The following is a 21,601-nucleotide window of genomic DNA, read 5'->3' as shown; positions in this document are numbered from 1 at the left end:
CTAGAGTGTGCGAAGCCTCTTTTGCCAGGGTGTGTGTGTTCCAAAGCCTCCTGAGAATGGAAGCCTGCCCTCACCCCACATTTCAGGCATCAACCAGCAGGTGAGGGGGAGATGGGGAAAGGTCAAAGAAGCCTCTCAGGACCCCAGGATCATAGCATTCGTGTCCCGTATCCTCCCTGAGGGTAAGGATGACCTAGACCCCATTCAAGAAAATAGGTTGAAAAGTTCCCCAAAAGTTGGATTGACTGTGAATCCAAAGCTCATGAAGAATCATCCTTTGCCTTGGGCAGCCAAGAAAGCCTTGAATTTCAGCCCTCCCCAGAAAGTTCTGGTTGATCCTTAGGCAGGATGATGGGGAAGGACCTGATTTGTGGTAAGAGGACATCCACAGCCTGGAGGCTTCTGGTCTCTCCTGGTCTTCTGTAGCACCTTGCTAAGGGCAGGCAGGCAGGCAGCATCTATTGAGTCCTGAGGCAGTGCTAAGTGAAGTGCGTCGCCCTTCGAGCTGCAGGGGTTGAGAATGCGGCCCTGCCCCCAAAGTGAGAAGATGTGTGGGCATTTAAGCTGGAACGTGCATGCAGCCACAGAGATGCGGGTTTAAGACTGGGCATTGGGGAGACAGGAGGGTGGTTCCAAGGTCAGTGACTTATGGGCAGGGAAGCTGCTGTCTCCAGGTGTGCCCCCCGCACCCCATTAATGCCAGGCTGTCCCCCCAACCCCACCTGCAGTTCATGGGAGGCTGGTTTGCACATCCTATTTTCAAGAATGGTGATTACAACGAGGTGATGAAGACACGGATCCGTGACAGGAGCTTGGCCGCAGGCCTCAGCAAGTCTCGGTAGGTCCTGGTGCCCACACGCTCAGCCGGGGAAGGGTCAGGAGGAAGTCTGGTCTGGGATGAACTGAGGCTCCAGGTGGGCAGCTCAGTGTTGAGAGTGTGGCTGTTGGGGTCGGAGAGCTACTGTATCTCTAAGTTTCCCTGATTGCTGGCAAGACCGAACACGATCGTGTATGTGAAGCTTTCAGCCAAGGACAGGGCTTTGCTACGTGTTTGACAAAAGGTAGATGTGATTATTATTCTGCAGAACAGCCAGGAAATGTGTCCCAGGGGCCCCCACTGCTTAGCTACCCTCTCCCTCACTGCAAGGATGAATTTCTCTGTTTACTAGATCATCAGGTTACCAGTGAATGTGAGCAGCAGTGGGTGATGGCCAGGCATGTGCTTTTTGTCATTTGGCCAGTAGGTTGCGATGGTTGCACTAAAGATGTGCTACTTCTGGACCACTCCTCTGTCAAGGGAGTAAGAGCAATATCAACACCTAACATTTATCCTTCTGTTGGTGCTCTTAGTCCTATTTAAGGAGGAATAAACTGAGGCACAAAGATCATAGCAAGATTACCCAGCTATTGAAGTGATGGAGTTGGGATTTGAAACCAGGCTGACTCCAGGACCCACCCTCCAGGTTTGAGAGTCATCTGGCTGGGATTAGAGGTGTGTGTGGAGAGGAACAGAGTGACCTGGCTTTATGGGAATGTACCCTCAAACTCCAAGGGAACTTATGTGACCGTGAGCAGGGGAGGCTAAAAGCAATTCAAGAAGCATGAATTCCTAACCTAGCGTGTTCATCTTTCCCTTATGTAGCCCAGCTGTGCAGGTTACACAACCCAGTCCCCATCCACACAATGCACTCCTGTCCTGGTGGGGGCAAGCCTGCTGAGCAGGCTGTGCCTAAAGGTCTGATCTGCCAACTCTGGTCTGTAACAAGCAGGTCAGCCCTCCAGTCCATCAACACGACTCTGCTGGGCACTTACTGTGTGCCCAGGTCAGGGTCAGGCCCAGCAAGGTCCACGTGAGGAGAGGCTTCTCAGTCTGGCTCCTCAAGCTGCTGACACGCCAGCTGGGAAGACGGTGACTTGACCACTCCAAGGAGTTCTCTTCCCTAATTTCTTCATGCAAAGAAAACTCAGAAGAGGAGATTGGGCAGGCCGAGTAGGATAAGGAGACTTTGTGGACAAGGGGGGGGACATCAGTTAAGCTGGGCCTCAACAACGAATAGCGTGTGGTAGAGCAAAGGGCATTCCATCCGAGGGGAAGGGTGTGAGAACTGGCCCAGAGGGAATGAGTGGGGTACCTGCAGCTGAGAGTTGGGGGGACTAGCCCCAGTGGCAGTGGGGGTGGGGGGCAAGGCCACAGAACAGAGGGCCTAGAGGCCAGACACAGGGGCTCAGCGCTGATGCCACAAACCCTAAGGAGTCACTACTAGCTCCTGGGCAAGAGAGTGAGGGGGGTGAGGGATCTGGGCTTTAATTTTCTCCCAGTGTTTCAGAAACCCCAGGGAGGGAAGGTTTTGATCTACTAGGTTAACAAGGTAGCACAAATCTTAGGATGAAAGTGTCAGGTGCCCAAGAAGGGTCATCTCTAAGCTAGCATCCTAAATTAGCAGCCCCAGTGTTACCCTGTCAGAGCACGTAAGTAATCAGATTCAGCTGAGAGGAATCTATCGGTGCTGCACCCAAATGCATGTTAGTCACATCTTGTAAAAAGTCTCTGAGTACCTACAGTACGTGTGGAAAATGCTCCACCAGATGTTAAAAAAAAAAAAAAAATAGTAAAATCACGTGAGCATAAAAGTCTAACTCTCAGAAGTTCAATAAATTTTAAAAAATATTTCCCCTGCTAATAAGGATGGACTTTGGAGAAAAGAGGCATGCCTAAACAAACCATAACAAAAACAACAGAGAAACTCAGGGCAGATTATGGAAACACAAATTACAAAAGATACTATAACCTTGAGAACATCAAGGATTAGTCTCAAGGGGTGTTATCTCAAACATGTTCTTGATTTCAAAGATAGTAAATATCTTAGATGGTATTTTATCTCAGATGGTAAATATCAAAGTTGCATGTTAATTTCTGAAGTAAATTAAAATGTATCCATGTATGTGTACATGTATGAACATAATGTCCATGGGGGAGAGGGGGCTGACCCTGAAAGGAAGGTTTGTAAAATGGTCACTGGTAGTTGTTTTGTTTTTGTTTTTTTGAGACAAAGAGCACAAATAGGGTATGGGCAGAGACAGAAGGGGACACAGGATCTCTGCTGACAGCACAGAGCCTGATGCAGTGCTTGAACTCATGAACTGTGAAATCATGACCTGAGCTGAAAGTCAAATGCTCAACCGACTGAGCCACCCAGGTGCCCCAGTCATGCGTATTTTCATTTGGCCAACAGGAAGAGGAGGGTCTTGCAGGTTTATGGTCTGGAGGGAGGAGCCTCAGGTGCTTTCAGCAGCGGCTGGAAGGACCTCTCCTTGCTCCTGAACAGCTGCCCCCCTCGTCACCCCCCTCGTCACCATCAGGCCTGTAGTTCAGAGTGCTCCCCCAACCCTGCCCCAGGACGTTCTCTTCCCAAAGCATGATGCTCCAGCCCCACACTCTCAATGTCTCCTTCCCACCAGGCTCCCAGAGTTCACGGAAAGTGAGAAGAGGAGGATCAATGGCACTTATGACTTTTTTGGATTCAATCACTACACCACCGTCCTGGCCTACAACCTTGACTATGCCTCTTGGATCTCTTCCTTTGATGCAGACAGGTAAGTTGGCCAACAGGGCACACAGAACTATCTTTGGAGACGACAGCAGGTGCTCCTTTGCCCAGCCTTACTGCACAGCCTCAGAAAGCCGCCTCCTGGTGCCATACACCCTGGGGTTTAAAGAGGAGTCCACTCCTGTGATACTTAATGAAACCTGTCAGTCTGCTAGTAATACCAACTAGGATTTCCAGGGTGCTTCCCATGGAGACAGACATGCTTGGAGTTTCTTTCAAACGTTATCAAGATTTTGCGATTTTCTTTCCCTTGGTTTGCTTCTACTGTCAAGTTTGTTTCCCTTGCCAGATGTATTTAAGTCAAAATAATAGGTGTTGTTTTTTTCCCTTTTCGGGGTAAAGGTCAAAAGGGTTATTTTTGCCTTATACAGTCACAGTGGAAACATTAGAAAGCAAGGAGAGGTGTATGTGTAGAGGTATATGACCTCTTTTTCTCTTTATAAATATAATATGTAAGTATATATATTATAAACCATGAGTAATATATAATTTGGTAGTATTTATACACAAAAATATATTACCAAAAGCCAGGATTATATGTATATACTCTTTTGTTCCTTTTTTTTTTTTTTAAAGATTTTATTTTTAATATCCACCCAACATGGGGCTCGAACCCACAACCCTGAGATCAAGAGTTGCACATTCCACCAACTGAACCAGCCAGGTGCCCCTATTTTATTCCTTTTATAATAAGCATGTTTCCATCAGCTGTGAATCCATCCAGGTTCTTTGAAAACAAACAGCTACAGCCCCACTGTATCCTGCAACCCCCAGAGTCACTTGCTGAGGGGGGCTGAGAACACTCCCCTGCTGGTCCCTGTCTGAGCACCCATTGGACTCTTGCTGCCTCATCAGGCCTTGCACTTGACCCAGGATGAAATGTCCCGGGTCCAGTTTGGCTGAGCAAGATAAATTCAGTTACTGATTAAGACTACGTTTTTGTGTTTTTTTTCTAAAGGATTTGGACACGAAGATCCAAATAATTGGTCCTTAGTTGAAATGTATGACTCTGGAGACGTTCAAGTTTCTGTGTTTCCCCCAGCAAATGCTCCTTTAGCACAATCCGTTGCCCTCACCTGGCTCATCACTGAAAAGAGGCAGGGTCTTGGGCATCGGAAGCAGGTCCCAGCCTGTCTGCTCCCTGTTGTCATGTCACACACACTGTTGGTGCTTGTGGCCACACCTGTGGTGTTGACCAGATGTAGTTGACTCAGGGGAGCCCATTCTCTCTCCTGACACAGCATTCACATCCCACTGGAGATTGTGATCAAGGAACCCCAGAGACCTTTCACATCTGTTGTGAAGTATGGTCTATTAACAGAGCACCTACAGAGGGTCTAGTCCATGAGTAGAGACCATTCTCTGAATAGGTGGAAACAGAGCCGACATGGCCTGTCAAAGCCCCACGGGCATTGAGCAGTACAACTAGGAGAATATGAGGCAATTTGACTATTCTAGGTTTAGTTATGATTTTCAAGTCTAGACTAAACCTAAGGCTTTTCTTAGTATAAATCTTGTTTTGTGTTTTGTGCCAAAGGCCTCTTGGGATTTACAAATTGACACCAAATCTCTCGTGTTTGAACCTATAGAGGAGTTGCCTCCATCACAGATCGTTCTTGGCCAGACTCTGGCTCCTTCTGGTTGAAGGTGACACCTTTTGGCTTTAGGAAGATACTGAACTGGATAAAGGAGGAGTACAACAACCCCCTAATTTACGTAACAGAGAATGGAGTGTCTCAACGTGGAGAAACTGACCTCAACGACACTCTAAGGATCTCCTACCTCCGCAGTTACATCAATGAGGCGCTCAAAGGTAGGGCAGGCCTATCCCTTCCTCCATGTGCACCTTTCACTGTTGGAAACACCTGCTAACGTCTGCAGTGAGAGGAGTACTGCACTCATGAGACCCTGTCATGACAGAGAGGCAGCTTCTCACTCCTGCTGGGTTTAAACTTTTCTCTGAGGCTACACTCCGAGTCTTTTCCTTCCTAGATTTAAGCTCAGCAAGCAAACCCAGTAGCCAGATACAGTGAGGCCTGAATTCCTGGCCAGGGTGATTTCCCTGCTGGATCGTCCCTGAACAGCAGCGCTCTGATGAGGGCAGGGGCTAGGAGGAGTAGACTGGGGGAGGGCGGGGTGTCTGTCGGGTCTGTTCCCCAAGCAGAAGTTTGAGACCCTCAGCTCAGCAGAACCACCTGGGATGGGACTAGGACAAGGGACTATTTAACCCTGAGTCAAAGACACTGAGCACTGCAGCAAGAGAAACAAACAGAAAGTCCTATTCCAGTGAAAATCTTTTCCAAGAGCCACTTACTTTCTTTAGGAAGAAGTATTAACACTCTAAGGCACTGCCCAAGACTGGTATCCCCACATGCAGAGAGAGGATCACAGAGGAGTCAGCAGGATTAATGTAGTCTACCCATGTTCCTGACTCCCGTTCAGGGCTGAGCCTTTCTAGAAACATGCTGATGGCTCTGTAGGTCCATCCACAGAGGACCTGCACCTGCAAGTGGGGACTGTGGGCGAGTCGCGGGCAGGCATGGCTTTTGTAGGCTGGGCGGAATGGTGTCCTGTAATACAAAAGGAAGGAAGCTCATGCCGTGGCCTCTGCATTTAAGCAGCTGTGCAGGATAAGGTGGACCTTCGAGGATACACGGTTTGGAGTGTGATGGACAATTTTGAGTGGGCCACAGGCTTCGCAGAGAGGTTTGGTCTGCATTTTGTGAACTACACGGACCCTTCTCTGCCAAGGATCCCAAAAGCATCAGCCAAGCTCTTCGCCTCTATAGTCCGGTGCAACGGCTTCCCTAACCCTGCAGCGGGGCCACACCCTTGTCTCCAGCCAGAAGGTGAGATGTGGCTCGGGGAGGGACTAAAGCCAGAGGGTTAGTGGGGCTTTTTGGTCTATTTTCTTCTACCCTCCTCTCTGCCTTTCCATTCCCCTCATTCATTCGACAGTTTTTTGTTTTTTTTTAATGCTTCAGACATTCTTAGGATGGAACAGAGGAACTCAGGGTTAATGTTACCTAGAAAGTAGGCCCTGGTCTGGGAAGAGCAGGTCTAGATTCTTGTCCCAGCCCTACCACTAACTGTGTCGAGACCTTAGGCAAGAAACGAGGCACATGCCACCAGGTTGACATGAGAATCTAATACAATGACTGCAAACAGTGCCTGGCATGATGTAGAGGCCCAATATTTAATGACTGAAAAAGCATAAATTACTATAGAAAAGAAAGAGATAAGTATCCATTTTAATTGTTCACAGATTTTTAAAAAATACAAGTACTTCATTCAGAGGTTCAGTAACTCAGTGAAAGGGACGCATCCCATCACCTCAGCAATGTGCTCACTCTGGATACCTGTGTGACTTATCTATTCCAAGGATCTAGCTTGTGCTTAATAAAGGTTAACACTGATCTGATGACTACATCATCTGCCCTTTGTTGTCCTCTCCTAGATGCTGGACCTACTGTCAGCCCCATGCAGGAGGAGGAAGTTCAGTTCCTGGGGTTAACACTAGGTGTGACGGAAGCCCAAACAGCTTTGTATGTACTCTTTTCTCTTGTGATTCTTGGCGTCTGCTGTGTGACATTTCTGTCATACAAGTACTGTAAGCGCTCCAAGCAAGGGAAAACACAACCAGGCCAACAGGAATTGAACACTCTTTCTGCATTCTGACCCATGAGTTCCCACCTACTCCAGTTCTGCAAAACAAATCTAGTTTGTATGCCTTCGCTGCCCACAAAACTCCCTAGGATCTTCTGCCCATAGCAGACTTCTTCATGAAGGCCTTCTGCACTGTTGGAGACTAATCTTGAAGGCTCTCCAGTCCCTAATGAAAATGGAAATATCTGCACCCTGTCCCAGTATCAGGAATTCATTAAGGTATTGAAGACCCTGAGCCATGCAGAGGTGCAGACACTGAACCCATCTGGTGGGTCTGTGAGCCACTTAATTTAACTGGGCTGTTTTAAGGTTCAGAAACTTTAAAGGTGGAAATATGAGTAAAAACTAGAGCAGTCCTTTAAACAAGAAATCAACTCCACTGTGTAGATGGACTCCAATGTCATCTCCTGCCCTGTCTTCAGACTCCCTCTCAGCCTCATACCTTGTGTTGCTCAGAAAAGAAAAATGGTACTGTGAGCTGTGTCCTAGGTCCTATGGCTGCTTCTCCTTGAGAGGGGAGGTTCCACAGAAGGTATGCAGTCACACAAGCTCTCTGGGGCTTCTAAGCTTTTCCACCAGATCAAGGCTTTCTGCTTACATTATATATTCCATTGGCAGAGACCCTAACATACAAAAAAAGATGACCTCTGAATGATCCTTTATCCCCATCATAGCCACCTTTTTGTCTTTCCTGTCTCTCCCCTGTCCAGGACTACTTCTAAGGATCCAAGTATGGCTTACAAGGCCCAGGTGATCTGCCCTCAGTTCACTTAGCCTGTTTCCTTTCTTCCTCTCTCAATCTGTGATAATTCTGAACCTCGTGTAAGTCCTTGACTAGCTCATCTTCCTTTGTGTATTTGCAAATAGCATTCTTCTCCCTAGGATGCCCTTTCTCCTGAAATGCCTTCAAGTCTCAGTGCAAATAATGCATTTTTCCCTCAGCACAGCTTCCCTGAATCCCCAAAACACTTCTCCCTTTACTTGGCTTGTAAATACCCCTTATTACAGCTAGTCCATGTTATGCTGGAGATGCGTATTTCTCTACTCTCAGCTTCTTGAGGATAAAGGACCATGTCTCACTGTCTCTAGCAAGCACATTTTGGAGATCAGGCATAGAAAGCACACCTGATCCTTTTGTGTGTTTATTTACAAAACACACCCAGAGTAGTGGTGGGAGTACAGGAAGATGTGGTCTTTATCAGTTCCCCTCAAATATGCTAATAATAATAAGATAATCTCAGTATAGAATACTTTAAAACCTATTTGGTCTATACATTCTTTCTAGATATCTTGGAGAATGCTATTTAAAAATAAAGTGTGGTTTTCAACTAGATTTAAAAAAGTGATTACGGGATGGCCTGGCTGGCTCGGTCGGTAGAGCATGCAACTCTTGATCTCAGGGTCATGAGTTGAGCCCCACATGTGGGGTGGGGTCTACTTTAAATAAATAAATAAATAATAAATAAATAAATAAATAAATAATCATACCTGAAATTTTGTTTCTTGTAGGCATTCTTTCCCTGAATTTGGTGTATCCGTAGAAAATTCCTATCCAATGTTTCACTGCCAGGGGCCCCAACCTGACAATTTGTGGTATACAAGCATTTTTCTTCGAGGGTAAAGACGGTTCTAAAACTGATATTAAAAATACTTCTTAGGCAGAAAGACTCAGTATTATAAGTGGTCAATTATATCTAAATCTTAAATTCAGTGTTACTTTTTTGGGGACAAAAAATGTATAAAGAGCCAGAATAATCTGGGCAAAAAAAGAATACCAAAACATTATGAAGTTAGTTGTCAAAAACAGCTTGGTAGCAGAGGGAGAAAAGAAAAGAGCAACAAAAGAATAGAGTATATAATAAACCAACTACATGTGAGCATTAAGTACATGACAAAGATGGCATGCCACATTAGGGGGGGAAATGGGAGTAGTTCATAAATGGTGGTGGGGTCAAGAGGTTAGCTCCTGAGGATGTTAGCCACAGGGAAGGCTAGGAAAATACTAGGACAGCTGGGTGATTTTTTTTTAATTAATTTTTAAAGAAAGGTATTGATAAGCAAGACTTAGGACCCAGAGACCATCAAGAAAAACACCGATAAATCTGATCACATGAATATTGTGGCAAAAACTTAACAACCAACATACTCGTCAAAAGATAAAAGAGGGAATAATATTTATAGCATATGCTAGACAAAGGGCTATTTTTCCTTATATACACGGAATTTTTAAAAATCAATGAAGATGAAAAAATAAAAATTGGCAAATACAGGCATTTCTCAGAAAATTGAAGTAACCAATATTAAAAGATGTTCCACCTCATTTGTGATCAACACAATGCATATAATTTTTCATCTACCACGGATAAAGATGAAAAAGTGTAACAGTGTTGGTAAGAATGTGGGGAAATCAACATTCTCAGTCACTGCTGGTGGGAGGCTAAATTCCAAGAACCTTTAAAGGAGGCAATCTGGCAGCATCACTTACAATTCAAAACTGCAAATACTCAATGACTCAATTATCCAAACATATCCTACAGATATATTTTCACAGCTAAGAAGACAGATACCGTCCCAAAGATGCTCACTATAGCAATATTTCTAATAGAAAAACAAAAACAAAACCCTGTAATAACCAATGGATGCCACCAGAAAATGGATGGTTAAGTTAGCGTATATTTATAAGTAAGCTGCTACGCAGCCATTAATAATGAGAATGAGGTAGTTATGTGTTGACAGGGAAAAGATCTTCAAGACTGTGTAAGTAAAGGAGCAAGATACAGAACATATAATATTGTTACAAAATAAAGATCACATTATTTGCTTGTATATGCATAAAGTTTTTCTGTAGATTACAAAATGTGACTAGAGGTTACCTCTGGGGAATAGGACTGGGGGTAAGATGCAAGGAAAGATACTACATTTTCATCTTACAGCCTTCTATATACTGTTTTGAATTTTTTTTACCAAATATACTTTTTAAAATATAAAACTGAGGAGGGATCCTCCTACTCAAAGATAATGAACCATTCTTTTATGTGTTTCTCTGAGATCTATATTGAACTTTTTTCAAGGCAAACTGACCTGAGATACTCCAAGTTTCTACAAGTATATTTCTAATAGTTACTAGCAGGGTCACACCCATTTGAAAGATTTTGGTTTTTTAAAATCACGTATTGCTATATATTAAGATTACAAACCTTTACTCCAATGGGATGCTTAGTGGAAATTTTTCTTTTTTCAAACTCACTTTTTAAATTATGCAAGTAATACAATCATTGCAGAAAATCAGAAAATCATGAAAACCTACTAGGGTACAAAAAGAATTAAAAGCACATAGAACACTCCTACTATTGTTAATGTTTGGCTGTTTTCTTTACATTATGTTAATACGTGTACTGTCTATTTCAAAGCTGAGATCACAACATACCTACAACTCTGTATTCTGCTGTTTGCTCCTAACACATAACAGGTACTCAATGACTATACAGATGTTACACTGAATTGATAAATATTGTACCATTTATCCTTATCAAAAGTTAATTATTTCTGCACAAGGCATTTAGTTGGTATAAGACTTAATGAGTATGTTTCTACCTAAACTTTGTCTACATTTATGATCATTCCTTAGAAAAACCGATCAAGGAATTTGAAACATTTAAGGTGCCGATGTTTTCCAGAAAGTGTATAACCAGTCTTCATTCTTCCCAACATGACTGCCTGGCTGTTTCCTTGACAACAGTATTACCATTTTTACAACTCACTGTATTTCATAGGTAAAAAACAAAATTTGCTAAGAATATTTCTTCCTCCCATTACAAAATTAGGTCAGTTTGTATCTTCACTCAAAAGCACTGCCTTCTAGTCTAAAAATGGAAGGTTAAAAAAAGAACTGTCAAGTTTACTCTCTTTTTCAAATATCATGAATTTAGTGCTCTCTAATACCAAAAACATAGGGATGAAGTATCATGTAAGTCAGGTTAAGAATCTCTTTAAAATTCTGGGGCGCCTTGGTGGCTCAGTTGGTTAAGTGTCCAACGTTGGCTCAGGTCATAATCTTGCAGTTCGTGAGTTTGAGCCCCATGTCAGGCTCTGTACTGACAGCTTGGAGCCTGGAGCCTGCTTTGGATGCTGTGTCTCCCTCTTTCCACCCCTCCCCGGCTCACTCTCTCCCTCAAAAATAAACATTAAACAAACAAACAAAAAAAGAATCTCTTTAAAATTCTTAAGAATAACCAGGGGTGCCTGTGTGGCTCATTTTGGTTGAACTTCCACCTCTTGATTTTGGCTCAGGTCATGTTCTCACAATTCATGGGTTCAAGCTCCCATGTCAGGCTCTGCATTGATAGCATAGAGCCTGTGTCTGCTTGGGAATTCTCTGTCTCCCTCTCTCTGCTACTCCCCCACTCACTTGTGTGTATACTTACTCACAAATAAACGTAAAAAAATATTTTAAAAAATTCTTAAGAATAACTAAATGAGGGGTGCCTGGGTGGCTGGCTCAGCTGGACCTCTCAATTTCAGCTCAGGTCATGATCTCATGGTTTGTTGGATGGAGCCTCATGTGGGGTGTCTGTGATGACACCACAGAGCCTGTTTGGGATCCTCTCTCTTTCTCTCTGCCACTCCCTCAATCATGCTCATTCTCTCTCAAAATAAATAAACTTAAAAAAAAAAAATGAGGAAAAGGCCTATCTTTATTCCATACTTCTTGTCCTACAGAGGTACTTTAGATCTGTGAAATTTGTCCAGAGCAAAACTTCACAATAAAGGTGAGAGACTAGTTGTAATTTAAGAGCTGTTTTGCATCTGATGAGAACATGGAAGGTAACATTAGGCAAACAACGTGATGCCTCACTGACAGGATGGACACTAACACGGCATCAACATTTATCAGAAAATTTCTTCCTTCACTGATAATTAAAGTAGGGTGGTCACAGCTACTTTCCCGACTTAGCTCCAGGGCAGTACTGGAGGGAAAAACTCACACACGTGACCTCAAGAGATCCCTACATGACAAAAAGATGCTAAGATACCAAAACTTAAAGCAAAACTAAAATCATTTCGATTTTTGGAAAAGAATTTTTTATTCAGTGTTTAAGATTAAAAACTACAAGATTTTGCTTGCAGCTGATGAGCAAAAAGAGAAAAATTAAACATAAATTATCATCTGATTGACTAGTTAAAATGCTCTGACCCAGAGTCAAATTACTCAGTGACATACCAGTTACTTGGTGTGGACTTAGAAGTTCTGGAGCAAAACAGCTTTAAACAAAACGCATCATCTGACAGCATAGGGCTAATGGGTATATGAAATACTGAGTAAGAAAGCTGATAAAGGGAGGCTGTAGCAGACCTTTTGATTCTTTTAGGCTTCTAGCAGTTGGTTACCATACGCAAGGACAGTTATTTCATCTCCTGACTTGTCTGAGGAGTTAAACAACTTTAACCCACTAAGCAGGGATAGAGAGACACTTTATAGACCAGTTGGAAAAGGAAAAAGCAGTCCACTTCTCCAGTAGAATTTTAGTTGAATTAAATCATAAGAGAAACAATGATTACTGCACATACAGTACTTGTCACACTACATCTGTTGAGTAGAGTTTCCATTCCAAGTGTTGTTTTCATCTTCACCATCATCTTGAGTCCTCAATCTGTAGATCTTCCCCTCCTTTTTAAAATCTTCTCCCCGTTTCTCCAGCACTCTTTTCCTGACTGGTTCCCTAATGTAAGAGGGACAAAAGAGAAGGCAAAATGAAAGTGAAAACAACAGTAATACAGGGGCGCCTAGGTGGCGCAGTCGGTTAAGCGTCCGACTTCAGCCAGGTCACGATCTCGCGGTCCGCGAGTTCGAGCCCCGCGTCAGGCTCTGGGCTGATGGCTCAGAGCCTGGAGCCTGGAGCCTGTTTCCGATTCTGTGTCTCCCTCTCTCTCTGCCCCTCCCCCGTTCATGCTCTCTCTCTCAAAAATAAATAAACGTTGAAAAAAAAATTAAAAAAAAAAAGAAAACAACAGTAATACAAAACTGTTTCCTTTAAACTTCCATTAGTACAGGCAGCTGTATTTTAAGGAAAGTCCATGGGAGCTGAAAAAATAATTTTAAAGAACAAAAATAAAAGCCCACACAGCAAGCTGTGCTACATAATAGTAATTCAGGATTAAATGGTTCTACCCATTGCTCAGTAAGAGTTCTAAAAGTCAGGACTAATAAGACCTAGTCTGAATGCTGTTCCCAGTCTAGAGAAGGACTTCCCAGTATCCGCATTTGAGTGATGTATTAAGGATATAACTGGTCTTTCTAATAGTTATAACAGAAACTAAAATAAAGGCTGAATCAGCCCAATGCCAGTATTTACATAAATCTTCATCTAGAGAGTCAACAGGACATAAGACTAAGGATTCTCCTTACTGATGGCACACAGAGGCAAGGATTTTCATTACTAATTACAGAGGATTGGCGCATTTGCTATAATGCCTATTAATGGCTTACAGTATAGTGTTTAAGAACAAGAGATAGTAATTATAATAAATCATGCTATAACTTACTAGAAAAGCTATAATCCCAACTTCTAGGAAAATATTTCCTGTTAACCTGTTTCAAATATGCAGAATCTTTAACAGAGATATAAGCTAAAACCATTAGTGGTTAGAATTACCATTCTAACCCTGGCCATCAGCAATAAAAAGTAAGGCCTCTTGGTTAAGGGACTAGTTGAAAATAATTCTCTGAAGAAGAGACTGTTTTCAAGTGAATATCATTTCCTCAGTTTGATTTTTCTCTGAATGACCCAGAGAAGACAGGGAGCAGATCAAAGAACCACCAGGGCTTAAAATTATCTGAAGCACAATGACACCTCTAAAAAAACAATGTTTGAGGAGCACCAGAGTGGCTCAGTCAGTTAAGCTTCCAACTCTTGATTTTGCCTCAGGTCATGATTTCGTGGTGGTGAGAATGAACCCTGCATTGGGCTCTGTGTTGGGTATGGATTCTCTCCCCCCTCTGCCCCTTCCCCGTTCGTGCTGTTTCTTTCTCTCTCTCAAAAAAAAAAAAAAAAAAAAAAAAAAAAAAAGGAACTGAATAAATGAAATACTAAAACCAACAGAGGTGGAATTGATTTCGGTGGAGTAGGCTTTAGAAAGACAGCTGACGGTCAGAGTGGCTAAAATGAACAAATCAGGAGACCACAGATGCCAGAGAGGATGTGGAGAAACGGAAACCCTCTTGCACTATTGGTGGGAATGCAAACTGGTGCAGCCGCTCTGGAAAAGTGTGGAGGTTCCTCAAAAAATTAAAAATAGATCTACCCTATGACCCAGCAATAGCACTGCTAGGAATTTACCCAAGGGATATAGGAGTGCTGATGTACAGGGGCACTTGTACTCCAATGTTTACAGCAGCACTTTCAACAACAGCCAAACTATGGAAAGAGCCTAAATGTCCATCAACTGACGAATGGATAAAGAAGATGTAGTTTATATATACAATGGAATACTACTTGGTAATGAGGAAGAATGAAATCTGGCCATTTGCAGCAATGTGGATGGAACTGGAGAGTATTAAGCTAAGTGAAATAAGTCAAGAAGAGAAAGACAGATCCTGTATGTTTTCACTCATATGTGGATCCTGAGAAACTTAACAGAAGACCATGGGGGAAGGGAAGGGAGGGGGGAAGTTACAGAGAGGGAAGGAGGCAAACCATAAGAGACTCTTAAATACCGAGAACAAACTGAGGGTTGATGGGGAGTGGGAGGGGAGGGGAAAGTGGGTGATGGGCATTGAGGAGGGCACCTGTTGGGATGAGCATTGGGTGTTGTATGGAAACCAATTTGACAATAAATTATATACAAAAAAAAAAGAAATACAGCTGAGAAACTCAGGTAGTGAGCTTCCCAGGAAAGATGACAGAGTAAAACTTCAGAACATTTACGGTTTTTTCTCTAAGTAGAAAGATGGCCGATTACCCATAACAAAAGTGTTCATTTTGAATAAGGTACTGGGCATTATTAACACATTTAGCAAACGGGGTAAACACAGATACCTTTTCTCTGAGTTGCTAGATGAAGCAAGGTTTGAGGGTTCCGATGCCGCCGCTCTCACAGAAGTCTGTGCAGGAGGGTTACTAAATAAGAAGTTGCTAATCAATCTCCAGATGGCAAGGAATGGGTAAAGGACTGTCCCCAACAAAGTCCAAAAGTCTCCACTGGAAGAATGTACCATGGATGTAGTTGGTCTTCCTGCCTAAAAATTAATGAATCAATCTCAATAAAGGCTACATGAGCCCCATCACGTCACACTCAAGGTTCTAGATGAATCTTTATCTGGAAAAGGAAAGTCTTGTTGATTTTAGTTTACTGTAAACAGGTAAAATTACTATCTTCTGCTGTTTTTCAGGTGTATATTTTATATAAACTACTGGGAACTCCAAGAGCTGTTTTTTAAAGGAGTAATCACTACAGTGAAACTAGAAAGTAGTTCTTGAAGCAATTATTTTTATAAGAACTAAACTTTGTAATGAAATTAACAACTTTGGAAGGAAAAGTCTTCCTTGATGATTAAAAAAAGAGGGAAAGGCTTCAACAAAACCTCAGTGAATACAATAAATCCTGATTACTGGAAGGTTGTTTTAGGTGTGGAGTTCTGGTTCAGAACCAGGAGAACTATCCTAATCAAAATATAGAAGACCCAGGCTCTCATACCATCTCTGGCACTTAGGGGATGCCTTGGCAAAATCATTTAAACTTTCTGAGTCTCGGGGTGCCTGGGTGGCTCAGCTCGTTGGGCATCTGACTCTTGATTTCCGCTCAGATCATGATCTCATGGTTCATGGGATCGAGCCCCACCTCCAGCTCTGCGCTGACAGCATGGAGCCTGCTTGGGATTCTCTCTCTCTCTCTCTCTCTCTCTCTCTCTCTCTCTCTCCCCCTCCCTCCCTCCCTCCCTCTTTGTCCCTCTCTCACTCTCTCTGAAAAGAAACATTTTTTAAAAAGTAAAAAAAGAACTTTCTGAGCCTCTTTGCTTCATCAGAGATTAAAACACTGTTATGAGGATCAAATGTGATTTATATGTTTAAAAAATTAATGTTATTTTTATGTCAAAATAAAATCCTTTTTAAAAACTTGGTAAACAGCCAAATCATACATAAATTAAAGACACTAAATCTGGGGCGCCTGGCTGGCTCAGTCAGAGGAGTGACTCTTGATCTTGGGGTCATGACTTTGGGCTCTATATTGGGTGCAGAGATTACTTAAATAAACTTAAAAAAAAGCACCACTAACTCTATTCATTAGACAGATACGCTGCATTTTCTTCTCCTACTGGTCATTTCATTTATATACATGAAAACAGATGAAGAAAAAGTTGAAAACTAAAATTTATTTATTTAGTGTCTCACTAGCAATACAAATATAAAATGCACAGGTTAACAGAACAATAAATTGACCTAACATTTTTGGATAATGTGAATTTAATTATCCATAGTACATCTTTCATGTTCCCTTCTGCTAATTATAAGATGATCAAAAGTAGGACAAATGGGATTTAAAGATAGAAAAAATATGTATATATATACATACTGGCAACAGTACCACTGAAGCACTTGGGGCAAGTTCCAAATCCAGTAATTTCTTTTTATAATCTTCTTTGGTAAATTCCCTCCTGGGAAACATAGTTGCTAGTGAAAAATTACCATAGGTGTTGCCGACAGTCTGTAACATAACAATAAGTTTAAAACCTTACAAAGGTGCCCTTTTAAAGTAAGATATTACATAGCCATATGCATCCAAAATGACTGCTATAATTCAAATTACCTTAATTTTAAAGTTCATTCAAATGTAAACTCAAAAAAACTTTATAAAAACTTTGTGCTTTAACAAGTAGCTGAAAGCCAGCAAATCCTAATAGTACCTAAAAGCTTTTACAACTCAAAAATGACCACAAAATAGCAAGAATATAGTTCCTAAAATAGGGGTGCCTGGGTGGCTCAGTTGGTTGGTTAAGTGTCCAATTCTTGATTTCAGCTCAGGTCACGATCTCACAGCTCTTGAGTTCAGCCCTGCATCAGGTTCTGCACTGGTGGCTTGGTGCCTCCTTGGGATTCTTTGTCCCTCCCCCAACTGCCTATGTGTGCCTGCTCTCTCTCTCTCTCTCTCTCTCTCTCTCTCTCTCTCTCTCTCAAAATAAATAAAATAGGGGCACCTGGGTGGCTCAGTCAGTTAAGCTTCTGACTTGATTTCGGCTCAGGTCACAATCTCATGGTTCATGGGTTCAAGCCCATCACTGGGCTCTGAGCTGACTGTGTGGAGCCTGCTTGTGTCTCCCTCTCTCTCTGCCCCTTCCCCACTCATGACCTTGTTCGCTCTGCCAAAAAACAAACATTCAAAAATAAATTTTAAAAAAACCCACCTAAATAAAGTGAATAAAAATGGACAATTATATATCTCTTTTAAATAATACTGCAGTTTGCCATTAGTTTTCACTATACTTTGGCAAACTTCTATTACTCTCTCCAATATACATCTGCATTCCCTATTAAAAATTTGGAATAGCCCAGAACTTTCCTCATATACAGAACATGAGTTTCACCTCTTCCTTATCTCAAAAAGTAAATGGTCTATAGTCAATTCATGCTACACATACATTCCCAGAACCAGGAACCTACACTGGGCAGCACTGCAATCACCTTCATAATTTTAAGACCTCTACTTGTAAAATCTGTACTTGTAAAATCTCTCTCCCTAGAAGATTCCAAAGAAAGAGACTAACACTTATGTTTCTGTAATTCTTTTTTTTTTACTAGAGGTCATATACATACCTCTCACTGTTATCACTCTTAACACGAGGTCATGCAAAAATACAAAATTAGGTTACTGTACTGAGCCAAATTTCTAATAGGACTGATGTAAAGACTTTTTTTTCTCATGTGGCTTCTTCTTTACTTACCTGTGACAGAGGTGGTTAAGACTCAGACCAGGAGTAAGCACTCCCTTTTGTGAGGGCCCAAGTGAAGCTCCAAGGTAAAAGAATAAAAGAACTATTGGGGGTTGCTTCCAATTTAAGCTTAAGGAAAAAGACTTCTTAAAAATGTTTTTATACTGCACAGCCCAGCTCCACAGTGGAGGAAGGCAGACAGCTTTAGGTATCCTCTCAGGATCCGTAAGTGAGACAGCAGACTAAATGGGGAGAGGTGGTCTAAGGGAAAGATCTGAACCCTAATTTTGCCTTAAAAAGATACATGAGACAAACAGCGGGATATATGATAAGCCTACAACCTGAAGGACATCTGATGCCTAGAATCCATTTTGAATAAGGGCTCAGTCAGAGAATAAAAACTACAGTTGAACCTTGAACAACATAGGTTTGAACTGTGTGGGCGCACTATTCAAGGATTTTTACAATACAGAACTGTAAATGTATGCTTTCCTCCTTATGATTTTCTTAACATTTTCCTTTCTCTAGCTAACTTTATTGTAAGAAAACAGTAAAGAATACATATGATAAAAAATATGGGGCACCAGGGTGGCTCAGTCAGTTGAGCATCCAACTCTTGATTTTGGCTCAGGTCATGATCCCAGGGTCATGGGATCAAGCCCTGTGTGAGGCTCTGCACTAAGTGTGGAACCTGCTTACAATTTTCTCTCTCTCCCTTTACCCTTCACCCTCACTCACATGCTCTCGCTCTCTAAACAAAACAAAACAACAACAAAATGTGTTCATCAACTGCTATTGGTAAGGATTCTGGTCAACAGTAGGCTATGAGTAGTTCAGTTTTCACAGAATTGGAAGTTACACGTGGATCTGACTGTGCAGGGAGCTGGCACCCCTTAATACACCGTTCAAGGGTCAACTGTAATTTGAAATTACTCATATCTCATTTTCTGAGAAATATAATTTCACACTCTTTCAGCTTTTGAGTAAGGCCACATTCTGGAAGTAAATTCCTGAAAAAGATACTTGTAACCAAATAAAGATTACTGATCTTTAGGCTTGGCCTTTGCAGGAAAACGGCAAGCCCCAAAGCGACCTGCAGAGAATGTGGAGAGAGAGGAAGAAAAATTGCATCTTTTTACAGGAAACAACTACCTCAGATTAGACCTTTGGAAAATCATTTGCTTTTCGTTCCTCCAGCTGAGTGTATGAAGCAGTGAGAAAAGTTTCCAAAGCGTACCATATCAGCAAATCCCTACTTCTGTGCAACAGATATGCTTTTCCTATATGGCACTAATACATGATGGAAGCCCCCCCAAGCCCCAGAGGGGGCTTGGTGCTTCCCTCCTGGGGATAAATCATGACTTATTCACACTCTACAAATCAGACGTGGAGATTTTCCCCTCCTACATTTTCATAACCTATTCATCTACCTTTACTACAACTCAAGACAAGACATAAATTTACCTGGGCAGCAAACTGCCTTGCTTCTTCTAGAGGAGCATCAGAAGGGAACTGATTTGTAAAAGAAGAACCATCAGGCAGACGAAACTGAATTCGTGCAATAGTGCTATGAAAAAAGAAAATTAAAATCAGTATCTTACCTCACCTTATTTTCAAACAAGATCATTGTGAGAAAATGGAAATGAAGATGTACAAAATGAAAACAGGTTTTTTTTCCTCTGTGTCAGACCTCTTCATTTATTCTTTTTAGTAACAGCTTTATCAAGATACAATTCACATAAAATTTACCCTTTTAAAACATACAATTAATTTAGTAGTTTTTATTATAGTTGGGCAACCATCACCACTATTTAGCTCCAAAACATTCTCATCACCCCAAAAAGAAACTAAACCTATCAGCAATTACTCCTTATTTCTTCACCTAGCCCTTTGGCAAGAAGCACTGCGCTACTTTCTGTCTCTATGAATTTGCCTATTTCAGGCAACTCATATAATGGAACATAGGATGTGTGACTTTTGGTAACTGGCTTTCACGTACCATTATTTTCTCAAGGTTCACCCATGTCATAGCATGTGTCAGCTACTTCATTCCTTTTGACTGCTGAATAATATTTATAATACTATCAGTGGTATAGAAGGCTTCCAAAGTGTCCACATACTCAAAAGCTGCGTTGGTTGTTTCTTTAAATTTATGCATCCAGGGGTGCCTGGGTGGCTCAGTTGGTTAAGCGTCTACCTTCGGCTCAGGTCACACTGTCATAGTTTGTGAGTTCGAGCCCCGCATCAGGCTCTGTGCTGACAGCTCAGAGCCTGGAGCCTACTTTGGATTCTGTGTCTCCCTCTCTCCCCACCCCTCCCCCATTCATGCGCGCTCTCTCTCTCTCTCTCTGTCTCTCTCTTGCTCTCTCAAAAATAAATAAACATTAAAAAATAAATAAATAAGCTTAGGCATACTGGAGGATATAAAACAGTATCTCACTGTAGTTTTAATCTGAGTTTCCTAATGACTAATAATGTGGAGCATCTTTTTATATGGCTTACTGACCATTTGTACATCTTCTCAGGAGAAATGTCTCTTCAAATCTTTTTCCCATATTTAAACTGGGTGGTTTGCTCTTTACTGTTGAGTTATTAAAGACTTCTTTTTGTATTGTAGATCAAGTCTCTTATCAGATATATGGTTTGCAAATATTTCCTCCAATTTTGAGAGCTATCTTTTCACTTTCTTGATGATGTCCCTTGAAACACAGTTTTACATTTTGATGAAGTCTAACTTATCTATTGCTTTTTTTTGCTGCTTGTGCTTTTTGTGTCATGTCTAAAAATCATTGCTTTCTCCAAGATCACAAGATTTTCTCATTGTTTTTCTAAGAGTTTATACCTATGACTATTTAAAAATGCTTATTTATTTTTGAGAGAAGGGAGGGGCAGAAAGAGAATCCCAAGCAGGCTCTGCAGTATCAGTGCAGAGCCCGATGTGGGGCTCAATCCCACAAACCGTGAGATAATGACCTGAGCCAAAATCAAGAGTCAGACACTTCACCAAGCTACCTAGGTGACCCTATACTTGCAATTTTTACATTTGAGGTAGATGATCCATTTTGAATTAATTTTTTTTCTGAGTTAATTTTAATATTTCTCTTTGAGAGAGCAAATGAGCAAGTAGGGGAAGGGCAGAGAAGGAGGGGGAGAGAGGATCCAAAGCAGGCTCTGCACTGACAGTACAGAGCCCAATGCAGGGCTTGAACTCATGACACATGAGATTGTGACCTGAGCCAACATTGGACACTTAACCGACTGAGCCACCCCAGTTTCCCTCTGAATTAATTTTTAATATGGTGTGAGGTAAGGGTACCAATTCATTCTTTTGGATGTGTCCAAGCACCATTTGTTAAAGAGTCTATTCTTTCCCCACTGAATGGTCCTGGTACCATTTAAAAAA

The 21,601-nt window shown here is 41.9% G+C and overlaps 2 protein-coding genes across 2 annotated transcripts in view; one reads left to right on the top strand and one right to left on the bottom strand.

Annotated features, from left to right (window-relative positions):
* The window catches only part of LCT (lactase), a 51,249-nt gene extending 43,854 nt beyond the window's left edge, over nt 1–7,395 (top strand). Inside the window, exons 13-17 of the mRNA XM_043573319.1 lie at nt 729–838; nt 3,460–3,594; nt 5,198–5,421; nt 6,230–6,457; nt 7,066–7,395. Coding sequence (XP_043429254.1) covers nt 729–838; nt 3,460–3,594; nt 5,198–5,421; nt 6,230–6,457; nt 7,066–7,286 — 918 coding nt within the window. The 3' untranslated portion in view covers nt 7,287–7,395. The remainder of the gene's footprint in view (nt 1–728; nt 839–3,459; nt 3,595–5,197; nt 5,422–6,229; nt 6,458–7,065) is intronic.
* A 4,938-nt stretch (nt 7,396–12,333) lies between these two features.
* The window catches only part of UBXN4 (UBX domain protein 4), a 43,435-nt gene continuing 34,167 nt past the window's right edge, over nt 12,334–21,601 (bottom strand). Inside the window, exons 10-13 of the mRNA XM_043573320.1 lie at nt 19,663–19,765; nt 16,845–16,976; nt 15,311–15,510; nt 12,334–12,994 (exon numbers count right to left, since the gene is read on the bottom strand). Of these exons, the coding sequence (XP_043429255.1) occupies nt 12,856–12,994; nt 15,311–15,510; nt 16,845–16,976; nt 19,663–19,765 (574 nt within the window). The 3' untranslated portion in view covers nt 12,334–12,855. The remainder of the gene's footprint in view (nt 12,995–15,310; nt 15,511–16,844; nt 16,977–19,662; nt 19,766–21,601) is intronic.

The sequence above is a fragment of the Prionailurus bengalensis genome, chromosome C1, assembly GCF_016509475.1.
Source record: "Prionailurus bengalensis isolate Pbe53 chromosome C1, Fcat_Pben_1.1_paternal_pri, whole genome shotgun sequence".
NCBI classification, from domain to species: Eukaryota; Metazoa; Chordata; class Mammalia; order Carnivora; family Felidae; genus Prionailurus; species Prionailurus bengalensis.
The sequence above is the reverse complement of the archived record's forward strand: the minus strand, read 5'-3'. Positions and strand labels throughout refer to the sequence as shown.